Source organism: Molothrus aeneus, chromosome 1, assembly GCF_037042795.1.
Source record: "Molothrus aeneus isolate 106 chromosome 1, BPBGC_Maene_1.0, whole genome shotgun sequence".
Lineage (NCBI taxonomy): Eukaryota > Metazoa > Chordata > Aves > Passeriformes > Icteridae > Molothrus > Molothrus aeneus.
In genome coordinates, this window is record NC_089646.1 from 19,230,386 (window position 1) to 19,252,508 (window position 22,123).

General features: G+C 37.2%; 1 protein-coding gene across 2 annotated transcripts in view; it reads left to right on the forward strand.

Annotated features, from left to right (window-relative positions):
- Nucleotides 1–22,123, forward strand: part of LOC136558113 (LIM zinc-binding domain-containing Nebulette) — a 244,577-nt gene that overhangs the window by 68,919 nt on the left and 153,535 nt on the right. For both annotated transcript variants that reach the window (XM_066552426.1, XM_066552419.1), the window contains exon 3: nt 1,155–1,239. In XM_066552426.1, coding sequence (XP_066408523.1) covers nt 1,155–1,239 — 85 coding nt within the window. The remainder of the gene's footprint in view (nt 1–1,154; nt 1,240–22,123) is intronic.

Here is a 22,123-nt window from a genome sequence, read left to right on the forward strand (position 1 = left end):
AATACTGTATATCCTCTGATACGCAGTATTAAACTTCAGACACTTACTGCTTACTCTGTGGAACTTGTATGGCAGTTGTTATTGTGTTTGTAACACTGTGCCTGTTGTTTTGTACTCTGAAATGTTGGAGGCACAAATGGGGGAGCTGGCAGACATGGGAAGCTGTGAATGGTAACTGAAGATGTGAGTGCCTCACATGATAGTAACGTGAACATTTTAGTTTCAGACTGAAGATGATGGAAAGTAATTAGTAAGAATTAGTTTCCTCACAGTGTTTCTGGCTCATAATATTATTTTGGGATGTGCTGTTTCATTTTGTTATTTGCTTCTTTTTGTGGCCTTTCCTATTAGAGAACTTCTTGTTTGACTGCAAAATTACAGGATAAATCCATGAAAATTAATAAATAGTAGTTCTGTAAATGAGGAGGCTTTGACTGCTACAGTTCACAGAATCACAAAATGATTAGAACTGGGAGAGATCACCAAAGGCCCTCTAGTCCAACCTTGCTGCTGAAGCAGGCTCCCATAGAGCATGTTACCATAAAATGCCAAAGCAAATAGTAGGAACATATTGTAAAGGTGTAAAATTTCAAATGGAAAGAGAGATGCCTGATGCATTGCAGTTCTGAGACACCACAGCCTTTGGTACTGGATATTAAAGTACTGTATTGACGTATTTACTGTTAAAGCACTTGACTTTCCCCTCCCCAGAAAGTACCTGCCTTGGTCATTCTGGTTCCTACACTAAAGGATTAAAGACCCTGTGGTACTCCAGCTGTGCTCTCTTATGTAGCATTGGTTTCTGTAAAACAATTTCATTTTAAGGGCTTTTAGTTTAGTCTTTGTCCAGCACATGGCTATACCAAGACAATGCAGTTAAACATAGTTTTGATCACTCTATTGAAAGCAAATTTTTTGCTGATTGATCTCTGAAGTCAGTGGGCAGGATGAATGGGTGGGATTTAGACTCATTGCAGGAACTCCTTTATGTTGTTTCTGTAAGGCACGTCTGACACAATATTGTAAAGTACTTTTAATTCATAGCAAACTTTGAAAGGATTCTGTAACACTGTAGGAAAGAGTCCTGGGATGCATTTGGCTTTCTAGCATGTGCAAATATTTATTGTTTGGCTTTGTACTTCTTTTTCTTCTAGACATTACCCAAAGCAGTCCTTCACTACAGTGGCTGATACACCAGAAAATCTTCGCCTGAAGCAACAAAGTGAATTGCAAAGTCAGGTAAATAAAAAATTCTTTTGTCTTGTTAATATTAGATGGTCAGTCTTCTTCTTTATAGTTTTTCAAAGTAGTAGTAGTATTTCTGTGTACATACATAATAGCACTGCAGTGTAATTATAAAAAATTTGTCAGTTGGTATAATACCGCAAAACTCAAGGTTTTATTTTTGTTCTTGCTTATACTAATTACCATGCAATTGTAAGTCCATTGACATCACTGGAATCCTTCATTTTCATCAGTACATGAAGCATCTAAATAGTTTTTAATGTTAGAAGTGATACAGCTTAACTCAAAGGGTTCATTTTCCTTTGACAAATTACCGTTGTTAGCTTGCATTAAACTTAAAATAATGTGAGATTAACAAACAATGAATTTGTCATTAGCAGATATTTAGCAGATATTTAGAAGCCTTTAATATTTATCAAAAATGAAGTGACTGAATAATCTTGAAGAGTTTACTGATCTCTTATGGCCTCTGTCAATTAATTTATGAGGCAGTCTGTAAGCTAGTTGCTGGCTATCCACCATAATATAAAGTTATGATTGATATTAATTCATGTATATCTGAAAAGCCCTCCTCTCCCCCACTCTCCAGTGTCAGTTTATACTATTTTAAATTATGTAATGCTGGCAGTTGTCCTGTGTAAGATAGTTGATAATATTTGATTGCATTTTATTTTATGAAAATTCTGTTGTTTTTTAATCTACGGTATTTTAGTTGTGATCTCTCGTTATAAATTCATAGCTATCATTGTCATTGTCATAAAAAACTGTAGCAAAACCCAGATAGTAGACAACAAGACCTTTCTTTTTTGGAAGGTCTTTATAGGTTGGTGGGTAAAATTGAAGGAGTGCTAAATAGAAAAGTAGGACATATTTAGCATGGTGTACAATCTTAAAAGTTCTTTACTTTTTGCCATTATGGTTATTGATTATAAAACATAGAGAAATAACGTCATGCTGAAGTTCTGCCATCTAGAAAGAGGACAATTTGTGCACTCTGTCTCTTCTTGACTTGAGTGGATTTCAGATTAGAGTCTGGTTAATTTTATTGTAATTCAGTGGTTCTATGTACCAGAGTTACTGTTGTGTCACTAAGAGGAACTTAAACCCAGTACTTTTTACAGGTCTTTCAAAAAGAATATAAGTTCTCAGCCCACTGTTTTTTAGGGGTTTGACAGAAAATGTTGGGATTTAGTAGAATAATAAAATGTTACTGCATTTTACAGAGGATATAGGAGAAGTGGTTTTCCCTAACTTGTTTCAAACATGCCTCTGTAGCACTATGGAAGCATAAAGAAACTTTTTTTTTTATTCTTTATTTTGAAACTGAGAACTTAGCATTCTAGGATGCTGGGTAAGCAGTATTAGCAAGAGACTTGGAGTTTGCCTATGAATAAAATTGCTGCAACTGTTCACAATGGACTGTAATAAAATGTTAGATAAGAATTTACTCAAAACTTAGAAATGGACAGAAACCCTTAATTTTTTCAGTGTGCCTTTTTTGCAATATTACTACTCAGCAGAAGACTTGCAGATCTGAATTATAAGAGCAAAAAATTGCCTACTTGGAGGAAAGCCATAATGGTTTTGATCATCATTTGCTTCCTGGCTGTTGATTTACATCTAGACTGTGCTAAGTAGCCTAACCTGTGAATCATTTCAGTGCTGGCATAAAGATTCCAGGTACTTTTCCTTATCCAATTTAGATCTTGTCCTAAAATATGACTGTAAATTCTGAATACTTTCTGTAATACTTTGAAGAGTATAAGGACCTGCCTTGAGAGGAACTGCTATCCTCAATCAGCCCTATCCTGTCTTTTCAGGAAAAGTTAAGACTCCCACCCAAAAGAAAATACATGGGATATAATTTGGCATTGTTCAGGTCTCATTCTATTTCAGTCCTGTGCAGTAGAAAAAAATGAGTGCATGGTTCAAGAAAAGCCTTTCATATGAAACCAAACTTGGCTGAATAGCACCACATTATTACTCCCTTCCAGTATTCATCAGAGCTGCTTGAGCCTCCTGCCAATGCATTTGACAATTTGGGACTGAGCAAATTCCTTGTTAGGCAATGTAAAACTTATGTTGACTACTGAATAAGGAGAATTGCTTTTCTAAAGTAATAGCTGTTTCTAAGTAAACTTCTTTAATGCTTTTAGTTCTGAAGAGGCACAACCCTGTGTTTAACTGCAGGACTCCCAAGTATTTTTTCAAAATCTGTAGCTTTAGAACTACTCTCTATTTTGCTCAGCAAAACATGACAAATTGGTAAAGGAAACACCATTAAATATTGTGTAAGCTAAAATACATGTTTTTGTAAATCTGTTGTTTTTATTTTCATTTGAGCAGCAATTGACAGTGTTTTAAGTTGCAGTGCTGGGTCCTTGGTCAAGAATCCATTAAGGTCAGCATTAGGTGCCAGGGTGTCATGTTGACATAACACGACAAGAACAAAACTAACAAAACAAAATACTGTTTTCTGGTGGAGTCAATAGAAAATGGATAGCTCTTTGGAACAGTTGAAAAATTACATTGTTAAGAAGTCAAAGGACAGCATTTAAAACTTTTCAGAGAATTCTGTTCCTCTATTTTATATAATATCAGAGCTTTTCCCCCCTTTAGGATTTTGCTGCCATGGGCTTTCATTCAGCTCTGTAGTTGGAAGGAGATAAAAATGCATTTTGGAGAGGCTGTGTTTGTTTTCCATTCTGGAGAACTCCAGTATGCCTTCTGACAGGAGAAAAATGAGTTTGGAGGTCTTTCATCCTCTAAGTAAAGAGTAGAGACAGAGATCCAATGTCTCAAACAAGATTTTTCTTTATGCCTCTCTGATGAAAAATCCCTGTCTTTTTGGTGAATTAGTGCATTCTCTTGCTCCATAGTATGCAATGGATACTTTCCACATGCTTCTCTTAAATAAACTCAACTACATAAGTTACTGATATGGGCATCTCAGCTTTGTTTACTTGGGAATTTCCTTCATGTACCTTACTACTGATCTCTCTAACTTTATAACAGTGTAAATTGCTCCATGGCCTTTAGTCCTCATCTGTGACAATGCTGTGTACATCAAAAGCTGCCACTCCCATTGAACTTGCAAAAAGAAACAGAGATCATCTGCAGCAGTTCTTGGCAGGAAAAATATCAAAGTGTCAGATCAAAGAGAGGGCTGATGTTTAAGGTGTGTTCTACTCCAGCATTTTCTGAGGAAATGTACTTTCCAGTAACTCATAGGGAATTTGATACAAAATCATGGGTCTTGTCCTGCTTTCTTCTTGTCCTGGTGATGCACCCTGAGGCTGCTGTCCTTGGAAACTCCAAGTGCTTCTTGAGGATTTATTGTATTTCCCTTATAGGAACTTGGATAATTGAAAGAGTATCTGTGTTTCTTTAGGAAGAAACATACTTGCAGTTTTTCTTCTCACTAAATATGAACTCTTCATATTCAGTGATTTGTCTCTGCCCTGTCCTTCCTCAGGTTCCTCTCAACCATTTATCTCATCTTCTTGCCTTTTTCTCTTTCTTCTCTGTTTCAAAAACGTTAGCAAACTTCCAGGCAGATTATTTTTATTAGCTTGATTTGTTAAAAAAGCCTTTTTAGTTTATATGCACCTCTTTTATGAAGTCTTTGGAATGAACTGCCACAGTGAATGCCATAGGAGAATGGACTGCTGTATGGATTACTAAAGCAGACATTGGATGGATTTCCTGGGGTACCCTGAGTGAGCTCATTGGAGAAGTCATGGAGAAAGCAGATTTTGGAGCTAGAGACAGAGGTAAAAATATGCTCTTTCAGAAAAGGAGGAAGGAATATGGTTTTCCTCAGAAAACGAGGAAGCAGTATGATATGGCAAGCAGAGAGACTTTCTTATACCTTTATGGGTGATTTTGTAAGAAGATCCTGGAACATATTTTAAATATGGGACTTTTCCAGATGGCCATCAGGAGCTGATTATTTATATATTCCTCTGGTTATCTGAGGATCTGAACCCAGTCCACCATATGTGTATGAGGAGAGGGATGACAGATCCAGGAGAGTGCAGGCTTCTCAGCCATCATCTTGCTGTTATTTGTGAGTGACAAGGCCTGGAGATGTTGATTGGGTTGATGCAATAAAATAAACCCAAACTGCCTGCAGAAAGCTCTGCCCTGCTCCCTCCTTCACAGTAGTATTTTGTAAATCATGCTCACCTACTAATACTGGTTTGTTCCTACTTTCCCTCTGAAGATTATTTAAATGGCTTTTTTTATCTGTGTGAATCAAAGGCATGAAAATCATTCTTTATGTGAATAATACAAAGCTCCAGAGGAGAGCAGGAGGCAGAATGAATTTCACTTTTCTGGGAAAATGGTTGTCACCTCTTCTGATTTTTATCTTGCCAAGTATGTGAGGGATTTTGTCTGCATCCTGTCTGCAATGGACTGGCTCCTGTTCCTGTGACACCATGTATCTACACTGTTAAGGTTTCATTGTTTTTATTGTTTGGTTGGTTTTTTCCCCCTTGCATTTACTTAGGCTGGAAGATTCAGAATATGACTGTACTGCTTCCACTCCTCTCTTCTCCTGTCTGCTGCTCTTTGCTGTCACAGATGCTGAACCAGCATGGGGAGATAAGCATGTTGTAACTCTGTGGTTGGGAGACACCAGAACATGAGGCAAAGACACCAAACAGGGTGTAGTAGTGATAGATAAACAGGTTGTACAGCAGAGGGGGAGTTTCTCTGTGGAATACATTTTTGCATTATTGACACATTTGTAGCACCTTTAAATTCTTTGATTTCATATCTGAAAATAAAAATCTTCTATCGGGACATAAGATATGGGTATGGGCTACTTTCTGAAGCAGAAGAGTTGTTTGCCTTAGCTTTAAGTTGTTAATACTGAAGTATTAAATCTGATTCCTGGTACTGACTGCATATCCTCATTTAAAAAATTAATCTAATATAATTAGCCTATATTATTATACAGAATTTTATACTGACTTCCAGCGGTAATGTACTGATCAGTGTAGGAAGTAGTATTAATTGTGTAAAGGAGTTTACGTAATAGGGTTTTTGTTTGTTTGTTTGTTTTGTTTTACTTGTTTATAAAAATAATGATTTTTCTTATGATATTGGCTGTTCTTTCCCCTGTTTTGTTTTTGGGTCACATCACACCTTGATAACAAGTAAGTTAAGCTTGTGTAGATAAAAGCAGTAAATTCTTTTTCTTTTTTCTAAACCTATGTTATCATGTGTATCTGTCTATCTGTTATTTTGAGTACCTTAGCAAAACAAGTGCTTCAGACTACTCTTTTTGTACTTACTCATTTCTCTGAAAAAAGATGTGCAAAGATAACAATGTAAGGAGCACATTACAAAGCAAAGATAAATACTTGCCCAACATTCAGAAGAAACTTTAGACAGACTTGCACGTGAGCATCTATAGAAAATGGTAACCTATCAGCTTTTCACTGTTGATTTGATGATACAAAAGTAAAAGTGTGACTTTATTTTTTTTTTTTGCATTAGTGCTTGCCTGTTGTTATTAAACACAGTGATGTGAAAATCTTGTGTAATTTAATAAGAGAAAACCAGAACAGAACTGCATTTAAGGAAGCGCAATAGTATCTGCGCAATGCAGAGTCTTGGAAGCAAGCAGCACAAACTTCCTGCTAGCTAAAAGGTTAGGAAATCTATAAAGTACACAGTCACAGGAGAAAAATTGCATCTTCCACTGCTAAGACTCAGAAGAAGCAAAATATTTTAATATAATTAGATTAATTTTTCTAATATATGCTAATGCAAAAAAAAAAACAAGCCCATATTAAATTTTTTTCACATGAGCATTTCAGATGTACATAACATTTAACTGTAAAAAGTGAAGGGGTAATCCATGTCCATGAAATAGACAGTAATATAGTACAAAAAAATAGTAATTTTTGTGGTAGGATGAGGGCAGAGTGGTCATGATTTATTGATAATAATTGTGGGCAAACTCATTTTTGTAGACTTTCTTATGATATTGAATCAATGGCCAAGTAGGACATCCTTAACAGAAGATCTTAGGATCAGTAAAATCAAAAAAAGATTCCCACTACTTTTACTTGTACAGTCAGAAGTAATAGAAAGGGAACAAAAGATAGCCACAGGATTCATAGCTGTTACTTGTGAATTGAGTTGTGGAATTCTTAACTGCATCAGCACTACTATAACTAATACAACATTTAGAGGAGCAAATAAATTGAGATATCAGAATTTCTACTATTTAAATATTAAAAAAATATTAAAATCTTAAAAAAGTGTCCTTTTTGGTCTAGATGAGGAGGAATGGAAAATGTGTATGTTCTTTTTCATGTCAAGTTTCTCTACAGATTCTCTTGAGGTTCTTTCTGGTTTTTATTTTTGGAACTAGATTTTTAAGTTCCATTGCTTGCAGCTGTGTTGCAGGTAATTGGATGCTGTGATTCTTTTTAGTTATGTTTTTGTTGGATTACTGCACAGAATTTCAACTCACATGAAGGAAAAATGTGTTCAGTTTTAAAGTATTTAAAATAAAGACTGAGAACAGAACAATTGTCATAATAAATGGGGCATCCAGGGATTGCAATCAGATGCTGAGGACATACCTGTACTGTAGAATACAAGAGTATCAGGAAGGAATTCCTGATCCCAAAGATGAATAGAGTGTACTGGTTCATGTCCACACTGTGCATGGCTTCTTCCCCTATAATAAATGTTTTTTTTTTTTTTTTTTCCCCATTTCATAGTCTTTAAGATGGTGTCTAAGAAGCCCATCAGAGTGGCATTTGAGAAGCATGAAACTGAGTATGCGTGAAATGTGATTGTAATCGGGAGTTTGTGGGGTCAGTGTCCTCTGGGTTGTGTGCAGTGACTGGTCAGGTCAAGAGGAGCAAAACTGGTGCAGGTATGTCCTTGCTGCCCTTCAGGAGTGTTCCCTCCTCTGAGGCAGACACTGAGCTGTGCCAGGTTGTGCCTTGGGAATAGCTGTGGAACACACCCAGCAGCGTCCGGTATCAAGGCTGTCAGTACTGCGTTTGTCCCCTTGTCCCCTGTCCTGCTTAGCAGAGTGTTTGTACTGAGAAAGTCTGCCAAAGCCAGAAAATGAGATCACATCATTCTTTCTTTCCTTTCTAGGTTTCAGATCTGCATATTTAGGCTGCCACATTGACTCAAAGGGGGGTCTATGTAGTCCTGCTTCCTGTTGCTGACACTGCTGTTTTTTTACAAAAACTGGCAGTACTTGTGATCAGCAAGAGGAAACTTATTTCAGTAGGTGACTGGTCTGATTTGTGTGGAGTATTGTTCATTTCATCATTAAAAGGAAAGACAGCTAAGAAGCATGCCTTTACTTACGCACTCTGGGATATCAAAAATGAAATTTTCAGGAATATGGATTTAGTCAGTGTACTGTATTAGGAGAACTTGTTTTACTTTCTTGATGTTGCTAATGTCTTCCTCCAGAAAGTTATTAGTCTTTGCCTTACACTTCCATTTGTGTAATGGCTGGGATGAATTATCTTTTCTTCCACCCCCCATCAAATTGTAGTGGCTGGCATATTTAATAGTTTGAAAGTGGCATATGATTATTTTTGTTAATACACTTTCATCCAGAGCAACAACCCAACTTTTTTCCAGTGTGAGATTATAAGACTGAATTGTACATCAAAGCATTGGATTTCCAATCCAATGAAATGATTTCCACTTAGTTCCTTATTTTAAGCTCATATCTTTTCAGAAGTACTGACCTGTTTCTTACCAAGGAATGAAGCTAGTTAGCCATCTTGTTGTAAGGAGACCAATTTTTGTGTTCATATGTGCTAATATCTTAAGAAACTTCAGAGGTTCTGTACAGAGAATTTATAGAGGCAATGTTAATTTTTCCTCTAATTTTTTTCTTGTCCTTAGTCTTATGGCCTTAAATGCTGAAAGAGTATGATAAACAACCTAATTTTATTGGTTCTCTGAAAATGTCTTGAATTTGGTCTCTTACTTCAGTTAATTTTCTACAAAGTTGGGCCACTTTCACTCTTTAGAGATCAGAGGGTTTTTTTTTTGTGCTGATGCTACAAGCTCAACATGTCATGAAGAATTTCTTTGCTGAAAGGGTGGTTAAGCATTGGAATGGGCTGCCAAGGGAAGTGGTGGAATCACCATCCCTGGAAGTGTTCAAGAAATAACTGGATGTGGCACTTTGTGCTTTGGTCTAGTTGGCTTCGTGGTGTTTTATCAAAGATTGGACTCGATGTCTTGGTTTGAAAAGACAGGTGTCTGCTATGGAAGGCAGGAGTCTCTCTTGAAATGGAAAATGTAAAAACCCTCCCTCCAAGTTATTATCATTTTGAAATTAAGGGGCTCTCAGGCAAAGTAGGAGTAGGATTAAAAGGTCTTTATTAGGAAAGGTCTTTATTAGGAAAAAAAAAAAGCAGTAATACAAAACAACACTGATAGAGTCAGAATATGACCTGACACCCTGTTGGTCAGGCTATTAGTACCAGTCCCATTAAATAGTGGCTGCAGTTTTCCTGCAGTGACAGATGTGGTTCTGTGGAAGTAGTGATCCTGTAGAAGGGTATAGTTTTCCTCTGAAGATCCAGTGGTGGTGTAGATGGGCCTGGTCTTTCTCTGGGAATCCAGTGGAAAAGAAAGCTGCTTCTCTGGGAATCCAGTGGGAAAGGCTGTCCATGGTGTTCCAAAGCTCAGACTATATCCAGGTAGGAATGCTTGGCTCCTCCCCTTGGGTGGAGCATCTCACAATGGGATGATGTAAATTTATCAGTCATGCCCTGAGATGCAGTGGCCCATTAACAGAAGATATCTCCTCAGAGGGAGGCTGGGTCATGGAAGAGATAAAGAAAACTGCCCCACCTGGCTTTAACAGGTGGCCCAATTAATAGAAGGTAACTGCCCCACCTCCAACAGATGGCAATAGAATACACACCCCTGGCCATATCTTGTGTTTGCAACCTAAGGCACTCGATAATCTTAGTGATCTTAACCAGCCTTAATGATTCCATGATTCTGTGTCAGTTTTGTAGTTTGAGAGATTCTGGAGAGGGATCATGGCTCACAGTGTTGCATGGTTTGGCAGATATCCTTAATTCCCTTTCAAAGGAGAAAGCAAATTGAAAGTTTTAACATATATTTAAGTTTACCAGTAGATTGAGAGAGTAAATCCTTTACTAGCATACCTCTGGAAATTGCCTCAAATACATTGTTAGTTTGTCCACTAGCTGAATATTTATCCAATAAACTTGTTACATATTTGTATGTGATGGGAGTGTAGAATTAGAGAATTTCCATGACCATGATTATGTTTATTCTTATTTGATGCAGTTATTTTTTTCATTAGAGTGCATCCACTCTTTAGATCTATATTGAGAAAAAAGGAGAATACGGATTTACCTATACGCTTCTCCTGCGTGATTAGCTGTGATTTAAGTCTGCTTTTGCAGAGCTTTTTTAAGTATGCACTTTGTTTAGCAGTTATTTGTAACTGCTAAAGTTGAGAGTGGCTGGATTTCTTTATCTTTTTTTTTGAGTATAACAAAGAAGTCAATCCAGATGCTTATTTTTACTTTGTGTAAAACAGCTGTTCCCCATTGTGTGCATTGGCTACTGAGTAGTATCCTTTAAATCCATTATTAATTCTGTTTTCGGTCAGCATTTGTTCTGGAGGTGGCCTTTACAAAATGACCAGCAAAGCTGCTTAATAGGAGAAATCCAAGCCTGGTGAGAGTGTCACGTTCTCCTAATTAGAAGTCTTACAAAGCAGAAGCTTTAAGCAAATGAAGCTATGAAAAGAGCTTTAGCCTTAACAGAGAAATTAAAAACCGAATAAACAATTTCTTTGTCATTCCCCATATTTCCCAACAAAATGTAAAAATGTAATATTCTGGGACATTTGAATAGCTGCAGATGGCCTTTGTCTGCTCCAGCAAAAGATACTCTTTGCACTTTGACGCTTTGAGGATATTTCTCTCTGCCTGTCTCTCTCTGTTTTTCAGTTCTTCATAATTTCTGACCCGTCTGTGGCCTGAGCTCTGTGGCCTTGGTGGATTTGTAATATACTGAGTGTGACTGTGAGAAGGAGAAAGGAGAAATTTGCCTTGGCTTGCCTGATGGTACAATGCTAAAACAACACATGAATCTAAAATTGCATAGTATTAGGCCTTTCAGAGTATTTGGATGAAGAAGAAAGGCAGGAGGGATCCTGGGCAGTCCTACCCCTTGACCCCAATAAAAGGCCACGAGCGTTCGTCAGCATTTTAGTTGGTCATTTTCCTGATGCTTGGGTTACTTATTGATGGGGCTGTTTTAGATCCAAGAAATATATTGTCCTCCTGATTTATTCTCAGATGGTGCAGGGACCATTCAGAGTTCAATGATTTCTTGTAACTGCTGCCTTGCAGGATGGATTGAGGTCTATTCGGGGTGATAGTTTGTCAGGTAGTGCTATGCTTGCAGGAGATTATGTTGATGGGCTTTCAAGTGAAAGGGTCAGGAAAAAAGGAGAAAGGAAAAAGAGCAGGATTAGTATAATGTTTAACCTAGCTCAAAATAAAGCAAGTGGAAGAAAATACTAAATGCTTTAATTGCACCAAATGTTAGAACTTTGAAGGTATTTGGTGGAAACATTTCAGGGGGAGGGGGCAAGGATTTGATGTTAGAAACTCCTTGTAGCAAAGGTTTATTTTTTTTCCTGTAGTTTACTAGACTCAAAATTCTGAGGGATGAAATGCATAGGATGTTTTAATAAAAAAAAAAGAAGGGAAAAGAGGCCAAAAAATTTGTCACTTACTGCTAGCAATGACAAAAATTTATTTTGTACTTACAGTTGGGGTTAGTTTAAAATGTAAGCACTTCTATATAAATATATCCACATTTAATATGTTATTTTCTAATATCTGGTGAATTAAAAATATTGAATTCTACTTAAAATAATTTTACTGAGTAAAATGAAGCATAAATTTCTTGTTTTAAATTTTTTTCAGGAAATATAGTTGAATTGCTTTAAAGCTTTGGGAAATGTATATGTGAATGAAGCTACACATATATTTTTCCAGTGTAGGATACATTTTTCATAGTGTAGTATATTTATCAGTCATATAATTGTTGATATGAACTTAAATGTGTAAACATGGTCAGAAGAAAGGTCCAGGCTGCTCACTCCTGTTAAGAAGGGAGTAAGAGGGATGTGTGTTGAGGACAGGATGCTCCAGTGCCTGGGTGATAAAGCTGGAATGCAAACACCCAGCACAGAGCCAGGGTGGGCACACGGTGCAGCACCATTTGAGATAAATGGGAAATAGGTTATGTTGCTTGTTCTGATCAAAGGAAAATGCTTTGATCTGTATAAGAGGAGAATAAAAAAAAATCAAATAATGTTGTATTTGACTTGAGTTGTGGCTTTCTGGTGCATCATGGGCATGTGTATCCTTACATTGTAAGTACTATGGCTTGTGAGCATGGTGGCCTTTGCCACCAGCCTGAGCCCGTGGTCACTCCTCTTGGACTAAACTGAACACTGGAGTTTTTTGATACTGCTGTTTTCTCTGTCAGCTTCTGCAACAGAAGCTTCTCTTACTTTTCCATCCTTTTAAATTTAGCTCTTTCAGTTTAGTTCCATCTTTTCCAATCTCTCATCCTATTTTACAGCCTAAAGCCCAGCTCTTGCTTTTGGCCTTTGCTTGTGTTAGTTCTGCTTTGCAATCTAACCTGACAAATTCTTGTGACAAGATGTGAATTGAGCGTGCAGGAGCTGGAATATTTTGAAATGAGTGATCCCAATGAAAAATGGAGCTGCTGCCCTGGAAGGCTGTCAGCAGTGCACAGCAGCAGAGGTGGCAGGGCTCAGTGTGTGAGCAGCTGAGGGATGGGGATGTGGAGGGCAGGACTCCAGGGAGCCATCACCCCTGTGCTCCGAACAAGTTATAGTTACAAATATGTGTTTTGATGGTAGAGCTTAGTGGGTGAAAACTTTAAATTCCCCTCTGTTTTTTGTAGATGCCAAGGCCATAGGGTAGTATTATTCAGCCGCCTGGGGTGTAAAATTATCTGGATCAGAATATCTAAAAGGTTGTATGAACAGTGCCCCTAAAAGTGCCTGTTTCTGCCTACTGTTTAGTGCTGTATAAAATGTCATGGCTGTCTCAGATAAAGAATGGTAAAGTAGGGTAGAATCTGATGCCTGGTTACATAGAAGGCAGTGTTTGAGTACTGAATGTTAACTAGACCAACCTTAGCTTTTCAGGAGACTGGCGTCAAATGTAAGGAAAAAAAAAAGACTGAAAAGAGATGGGACACATTAGAAGTCTAGTGAAAAGCTCATCTGCTGTCCTGAACCAGCAAGCTGTGGAAAATTATGCTGATCATCTTATTTTATAGCACCATATAGAACCTTCTTGTTCTGAGAAGCATGGTGACAGGGCTCAGCAAAAGCTCTTTTGTTTAATGTTTTACCTCTGCTGCTTTCTTTTGTTCAGAAATAATGGAAAGAAACTTCCTGGTGGACCATAGGTATTGAAGGATTTATTTTAAATCAAAGCATAGGATGAGCAGAGATATGCAACCTGAACGCTTTTCTGAAGGAAGTCCTGGCCTGCTGCAAATGAGTTGAGGAGTGGATGTTTTACAATGGTTTTAACAGGCATTTCTATTTATTTTTACTTGTTTAGTGCTTTATTGCAAGCATAAATTCTTGGACTAAGTGTTTCTGATTCATTATTTCTGTCTTCTTGCAAGAAAATTGTGTTTTACTACTTAAGAGTTCATGTACTTTGGGGACTTCTTCACTGGCAAATAATCAACCTTATAAACTGAAAGTTAGTTTTCTTAACTTTTAATCCTTACAATATAAAATAAATAAAAACTATTAGCTTATTCCTAGAAAATGTTTTTTGACTGTGTAAATCATATAAGCTTGAAAGATACTAGTCCACTGAGTTATTTTTAATGTTATTTTATAAATGTTGCCTTTAATGTAATTAAAACAGAGAAGATTTTTGGCTAGAATGGTGTGTTTCAATAATAGTCAGCTTTGTTTCTAATATATGCTGAAGGAAACTCATATTTAGTTTTAAAGTAACATGGTTTTAATTTTTCATTAATTTCTCTTTGCTCCAAAACTTTGGGTTTGATGGAATCCAACTGATGATGGGAATTGCTTGGAATTTTACTGAAATCACAGGATAGTATAATTTTGCTGAAACAAGCTGGCAGTATAAAGTCACAGCTTTATACTGTCAGGAACTTGCTCTGTCTCGTGTAGTCATCTGTAGCTGCTTGGGAGCTAGATGCAATGTAGCTGCTGCTGTGGGTCCTCAGCTAAGTGAATTTATTCAGCTGAGTATTTCGTATTGCAGAGTGACTTAAACAACAACGCTTCAGTGTCTTGGATCTCTCTCTGAGGCTGGATGGAGCAATGCAGACATTGGGTCTGTCAATAAATTGACTGCAAAAACCTTCTCTTGGAATCATAGTTAAGTGGCTAAAATCAAAATATCAGCTAGGAACTTCTTCATTTATTGGATATTTGATTTACTGGAGATTATTTTTTTCAGTTGTATGCTTATGCTATTACAAGTCTCTCAGAAATTCAGCGCCGAAGAGGTCAAGTAAATAGCCTTTGTTTTGACAGTTTGCTATTAAATTAAAAATACTAATATTGTAAGGAAAACCTAATTAAATGCAGTTTTATACTGGAATTTCCTCACTATGAGGGGAAAAAAGTTGGCAAATATAATCCCAGGGTTAAACTGGACATTTATCAATAATGTTGCCTTACAAATAAATAGACCGTTTCCTTTTTGTAATCTTTGAGATGACAGCAGTAAATTATTCATCTGCAAACTCTTTTTCTGTACTGAATTGATGGCCGAGGTTCATTGTGCTCACCAGGCTGATTCATGTTTGCTGTGGAAATGGTAGAGGAGCTGCCTGTTGTTACTGCCTTGGTAATGAGCTACAACAGCAGTGATGAGATGTTGTCTGTCTAAGGGAATAGAAAGATATTTCACCTAGGAGAGGAAAGGAAGGACTGGGGAAATGTATTTCCTGCTTGATATTTTATTTGAAAGGGCAGATCAGAGCAAACACGTGACTTACAATTGCTTTATATCCTATCTTCTCTTACTTACCAGGTTTTTTTCTTTGAGGCACATGTTCTTGCAGCAGAAATGAAACAAATATTAGCTGCTGTCCTGACCCTGATTTGGAAATAAATTACTGAAGCATATTATGTCTTAGGGGTGTTTGCTTTGTGTATATTTCAATTACAGTAGGAATGTATGCTATTGAAAGGCAGAGGTTATTGCCCTATTTCTTTCTTAGCTTGCTTTCAATTAAATCTGATTTCTGTTACCATAGCATTGCCTGCTCGTATGCTGCTTAGTCCAGTGCTGGTCATTTGTGCATGTTTTCTATTTGACTGTGTGGCTGTTCTTACTGTTCAGAGCTAACAGCCTCTGTGAGTCTTTTTGGGCGGGGAGGGGGTGCTCAGGCAGCTGTTTTTCACAACTGATGCAATTGCTAATGTTTCCTATGCAAGAAGGCAGACTTCTACTCAGTACCCCTGGGGAGTGTAAACATCATTTTTATCATGTTGGAACTACAGGCTCTGTCAGCCCAGTGAAGTTGTTCTCAATTAGTCTGAGGCAGTCCAATTCAGAAGGGAATAGCTGCTCCTGTTCAAGCCCATTTTTCTTTGAGTGTTGCCTGTGCTGATTTCCAGCTGTTACCATGCAGCTTTGGGGAGCTAATGGGGTTCATTTGGAACATCTATCTCAAAAGGAAATGACTTAGTCAGTGTCTAGTTGAATGATTGGAGATTTTCACACACAAAACCCCCGGTTAATACCCACTTAGCTAATTATCTCTCAATGTACACGATCATCCTTTTCAGTCCAGTAATTAGAGAAAATTAAGTGGAACCTTGCTAATTTGCACTACTGTTAGAAACAACCTATTGCCAATTACTGAATTTTGTGAATTAGTGCAAATGAAAACAAGCACTTTTTACAAACTGTAGAGTAACACATGCTGAACCCAATGCAGTAGTGCCACATTAATATTACACTGCCAAGAGCTCACCTGTACATGCAGGGGAAGTTAATATGAGAACAGGGGAGTTAAATTGAGAAGAGAATCATTCTTATGCTGAAGTTTGCTCTTTGTTAACTGTGTATAGATTACTACACTGAGGTCTAAAGTCACCTGATGTGTCATGAACACCATTCCCCTGCTTTCTAATAGAGTTCAAGGAGACCTTTGGAGATCTCCTTACTGACACAATTTAAGTTTCTCCTCTTTCAAAGCAGCTGCAATTGTCACCATGGCTGCCAGAGTCAGCACAACATCTTACTTTGATCCTTTTGAGCTCTTGCAAGGGGCCAAAAAGCTGGAAAAATCAGCCCTTCGGAAAATCCAGTGCAAGTGAAAGATCTAACTGCTGTGTTTTCAAAATGCCCCTGTTTTATTTATTTTTTTTTTCTTTTCCTCCATGAAAGTTGTTTTGCTGATGATTCCCTTGTGTGGCTCCATTGCAATCCCTGTCCTGATCTTTCTTTCAGAAGGCTCTTTTTCCAATCCCATTTATAGTGCTGGAGTTAACCCCATGTTCCCTGGATATCCGGTTTTTTCTTAGAAAAGCAGGCTGCCTTCTTGCCCACATCCCTTATACTAAATCACCCATTGCTTTTGGCATGATCACTGTCCAGATCCCAATAAAATCCTAAAACCCCTGGTGACCATATGCTAAATAACTTGTGGCTGTTGCCAAATAGTTAGGTGCCACTTACAAACCTGATCATTATGATGCAGAGCGCTGTTTTGGCACATTTTGAGATTCCTCTACCATCTCAGTCTTCCTCATCTGAACTCCAAATAATGTCAATCTCACATTCAGCTGTAGTTTTTCATCATGTTTATGTACCTGATCTGAGATTTGGTGGGAAACAATTGAGAACACCTTGCAATAAAATTTGTTATACGTCTGTTCCCTAGTTTCAGGAACCATCTTTTCATTGTGTTCTGTTACTTTTTAAGATAACAGCAGCAAATCACAAACAGGAGCACTTCTTCCTAGCTGTGCTCTCACCTGTCTTTGGGAAGCTTCCATTTCTGAAATTAGTAAAATTTATTTACAAAGCTAAAATGTTTCCTTTGGAACTTTAGCTTTGCAGTCATCCTTTGTAATAGCTCTGCATCTTTCCAGGGCCTCTCTCCATCTGGTCCAAGGTGGTATCTGAATTTCTTTTACTGGAATCTCTCCAGTCACAGTAACACGAACTGATGAAAGCTTGGATGCCTGTAACTTTCCAGAGCTCCAGCTTATGGATAGGAAGGTGAAACACTGTATGTAGAGCAGCCAAATCTGCTGTTTATGACCTAATGGCAAGATTATGACAGTCTATTAAGATGACCTGCTTTTTAGCCTAGGCTGCCTTTTACTTCTTTAGTTATAGGGAGCTGCCTGTAAGCTGCAGGAGCCAAATGCATCAAGGTTTTAATTTTATGTGATGCAGATTTAGGAAAATAGAAAGTGGGAAATGAATAAAGATTGTGTTTCTTTGGTTGCATTCTATCAATTCTACCAGCTGCCCTTTTTGTTGGTGAATGAACTTCTACGGAAATAAAAATGGTGTTTGGTAACCTTTGAAGTTATGAGGAATGAAACATAAGATAAGATTTTCTTTTATTCCAGCTCCTTTACATTCTGACTTCCAAACCAAGAGTTAGTTCCCCCAAGTGCCTAAGCCCAATTTATTTTCATCACAAATGGAAGAACTTAATATTTAAATCAGTCCTAGGGATTCAAAATATTAAATTGCCTTTTGAGACCAAGTCTTCTAAGTCATGTAATAGCTTTTTGAAAACCATGTTCTGCCCTAAGTTGTAATTCAAAAATAAAAAAAAATCCAAATGAGTTCCACAAAGAACTCCCTTTTAATTGTCTTATTCTGTAGTTTTGATACAAATTGACCCCTGCATTTGAGTAATTAGAAGTAAGAAACAGTAGTAAGATAACTAGAATGTAAAAGTCAGTGTAATTCTCTTCATAAAATTGAGTATTACGTGCTTGGGTGTTGGGGGGGGGGAAAGGTGACATCTTAAAAGGAGTATTTTGGCATGACTGCCTGTTTCTGTCCCTTCCCAAACTGTTTCACACCCTTAGTCTATTCATTGAGGGTGCAGATTGAGAAATATTCAAGCTGTGAAACTGCTGTTGAACAACAGCTAGGACATTAATGTGTTATGAGCATTATTTTGGTCACATACCTAAAACACAGGACAACACAAGCTGCAATGAAGGAAATGAATTACATCCCAGCCAGCCACAGTAGAGCCATGAAGATGTTAAAAGGGAGGGAGAACTTGATGTCTGAGCTATGGCTGACAAAACTGGCTTTCTCAGCCTCAGGGGGAGAAGGCTAAGGGGAAAATTAATCACAATCTTCCCATGTCCAAAGATGGCGCAGACAAAGTGGAGGTTTTCTCTTTCCAAGGTTGCATGGTGGTAGGAGAAGAGGCAATGGGAATAGCTGCTTCAGGAGAAATTCTGTCCTGGAGGTAAGAAAAAAACATCATCACCATGCAAACAACTAACCCTTGAAATAAGTTGCCCAGAGAAGTAGTGAAATCTCCCTTGCTGGAAAACCTCAAGATTTGGCTTGACAGGGCCCCCAATAACCTGATCTAAATCCAGGCTTTCAACAGAAGATTGGATGAGATGATCTCCAGCCTTCTTTGCAATGATTTTCATTAAATGCAGACTGTTGGTTTGGTGATAGTTTTAAAAAATAGTTTTCTGAACACAGCTGAAGTGTTATAAATACATAAGATACCATTGTTTAGATTTAATGGGATTTTAAAACTAGTGGAGTTCCTAAAACTGAAAGACAAATACAATTCAGTAAGCAGTGATATAAATCAAATCTGTTCTGGTAACTGGGGTGTTTAGTTTCTTCCCTTTTCCTATTTCTGTGATCTCTAAAATGAGAAAAAATTTCTTATCTTTATACACTTGAATAATAATATTCAATAAGCATCTAGCAATGAAAGTGCTGTTTGTGTTGCTGACTAATTCCTGTAGCCAAGTGATTCTTGTATTTAGCAGATATTCCTCAGGGACAAGGACATTTTGGGTTGAAATATATTGGTGCTTAAACAGCAGTGAAATTTCTAGGGTGTTTCTGCCTCATAAAATAGTCTGATTTTGAAACTTAAATAGGATGCAAGCTCTCCTAGGGCTTATGTTGTAGGTGTATATTTTTTCTGTTACTGCTTATGTAAATTTTTTTAGCTGTTTTTTATTTCTTTGAAGGGAAATTGCTCAAATGATGCTTTAAAAATATTTATTTTTTAATTTTTGAAAGAGTCAACAAAATCGAGAAATAAAATTATATTCCTGATATTGATAGATACATATTGATTTTTGGATTGCAGTTCAAGATAACACTGTTCAAAGGGCACAGATTGAGAATGCAACAAAAACCATCATACAAATACTGTCAGGAGTGGGAGGAGGAGTTCACTGGAGTTCACAGAGAGTGTCATGAGGAAAAATTCCCTGGTGTTGTTTTTTTCCTTCAAAATATGATGAGCATTTATTGTAGCCCATTTGTTAAAGTGTAGCTTTACATGGATTAATAGGAGAAACTAAAAGCAAAAGCTGTGGCAAAGTAATTACATGATAATCGTATGTTTCCACAAACAATATCTGCTGTAAACATTTGTCTTACTTTAAAATACAAACTGAAGCAGAAAAATAGATCAGGTTCTGTCCTTCATCAAAAAAATACTGGATTAAAATATCTGAATTATGCAGATAGAGCACAATAATTGTACAGGGACACTTAAAAACTGCAAGGGTCACGATGAAGTCTTTCAGAAAGGAATAAAAGGAAAAAATAAATCCCCCAGATTAAAGCAACTGTTAAAAAAATTGTTTAGTCGCAAAATAGAAATAAAGAACAAGGAAGAGGGTTAACTGTTGCCTTCTTCCCTCCCGGGAAATATATCAGACCATATGTTTGAAAATAAGAAAACTTTTTCTTCAATTCTATGGCAGCTGATGTTGGAAAACTGTTACAATAGTGCAGTACTGACCTCCTGTGTTTCAGGATATAACAAAATAAGCGTGTGAGAAAATGTTTTGCAGTTATGAAGTAACATATTGATAGCTTTTTGCTGACAAGTAGGAAGAAAAGAGAACACTGTCTTCTTGTTCAGCATTATAAATACACTCATTTGGGATTTCAGATTTAGCTTGCTGGTATCAGGCAGTATACAGATAGTAATTTTGCCAGGAATCTTCATATTAGTGCTTGAATTTTCCTAAGAACGGGTGAATCCATGGGGTTTGGATCTTCCTTTCTTCTTTTAAACATTTGCTATCACAATATTACCCCTATTATTATCCCATTTTCTTTATTCTACAGTCTTGGGGGAGTTGACTTACTGAATAAAAGCCTCGGTTGTGAATTAGATGAGGGAAGTTGTACTCATAAATGAGAATGATACTGAGAGGGTTCTGAACATAGTATATCTGTTGTTTATTTTGCATTAAATTTTTTTGTTTTGCCCTTTGTTCATTTTTCTTTCACTTAGTTTCCTTTTATTTCTATAGTCTTCTATTAATGATCTGGCCTTCATTTTATGTTTCCCCTTTATCACCCTTTTCAGTCTTTTAACTTTTTCTCTGATCTCTTCTAAAAAGAATTTTGCATGTACTCAAATGACATAGTTATCTATCAAACCCATAGCCATTTCATCCTTAAAATTTTGTTCAAAGGTTCATGTTTGCTTTTGTAAAACAAATAAGGAAAGCTTTATGTTGGACTCTTTTTTTCTCTGGAAACCCTTGGTTGTGGAAAGTAATTGATTGTTATGTCAAGATGCAGTGGAATCCAGCTTGGGAGGATTGATTATGAGCGTAAAGAAAAAGGCTCCATCTCTGGTGATGGGTTAGGGGGGGAGGGGAGATGAAAAAGAGGAAAAAAGTAAGAGAGCACAAGAAAAAGAAGAGGTTAAGAAGAAAAAACTTTAAACTTTTAGACATTGTGAAAATGGGCCTTGAAAAATTATGGCAAACAGACTTTTTTAGAAGATGTTTTCTGTTGTTGCTAATTATTGTGTGATAATTGTATGCTAATGTGATAGGAACTGGAGAAATAGCTACAATGGAGCTAAATCCACCTTGTGTTATTCACTCAGTTTTTCTCAAGGGTCTGTGGCTTAATGTGTATTAAAAATAATCATAGTGTTTCTGGCTTATTTGAACTCTTTGCAGTTAGGTTTTGGGTGGTGAATATAATTTATAGTTGTAATTAGTTAATGCTGTGAAGAGTGCTTTCTGCCACCTGATAAGGGCAGATCAAGTGTTGCATGTGCATTTGTAACCTGTACATTTTGGACATAGAATTGGATAAGTGAATTACAAGAATTGTTATCATCCTTAAGCATGACTTTTACCATGTGTCTATATTGTTTTCAGCAAATTAAAAATAATCAAGAGATGTTATTTCTGAAGGTGTTACTAAAAGGTGTCCAGGAACAAACTCTGCTCTTGCCTTCTGCTTTCTCCACATTGAGGGTCAGCTAATAATGTGACTGATGGCTCGGCAGGGGTCTGAGAAGCCTTTCTCAGCCTCATCTAGAGTTCCTGTGCATCCCAGTATGGATGGAGGTAGCACATCTGGCAGTATTTGCTTTGAAGCAGGAAGTGTGAGTTTGGGCTTGTGGCACCGTCTCCATTGCACTGGCTGGCAGAGCAGCTTAAGCACGTGAAAAGCATACACTGCATTCATTCAAAATGTGGTTGAGCATCTGTAGCTGTGTATACTCCCTTGAATTCCTGGCAGAAATTCCAGCTGAATCAGCT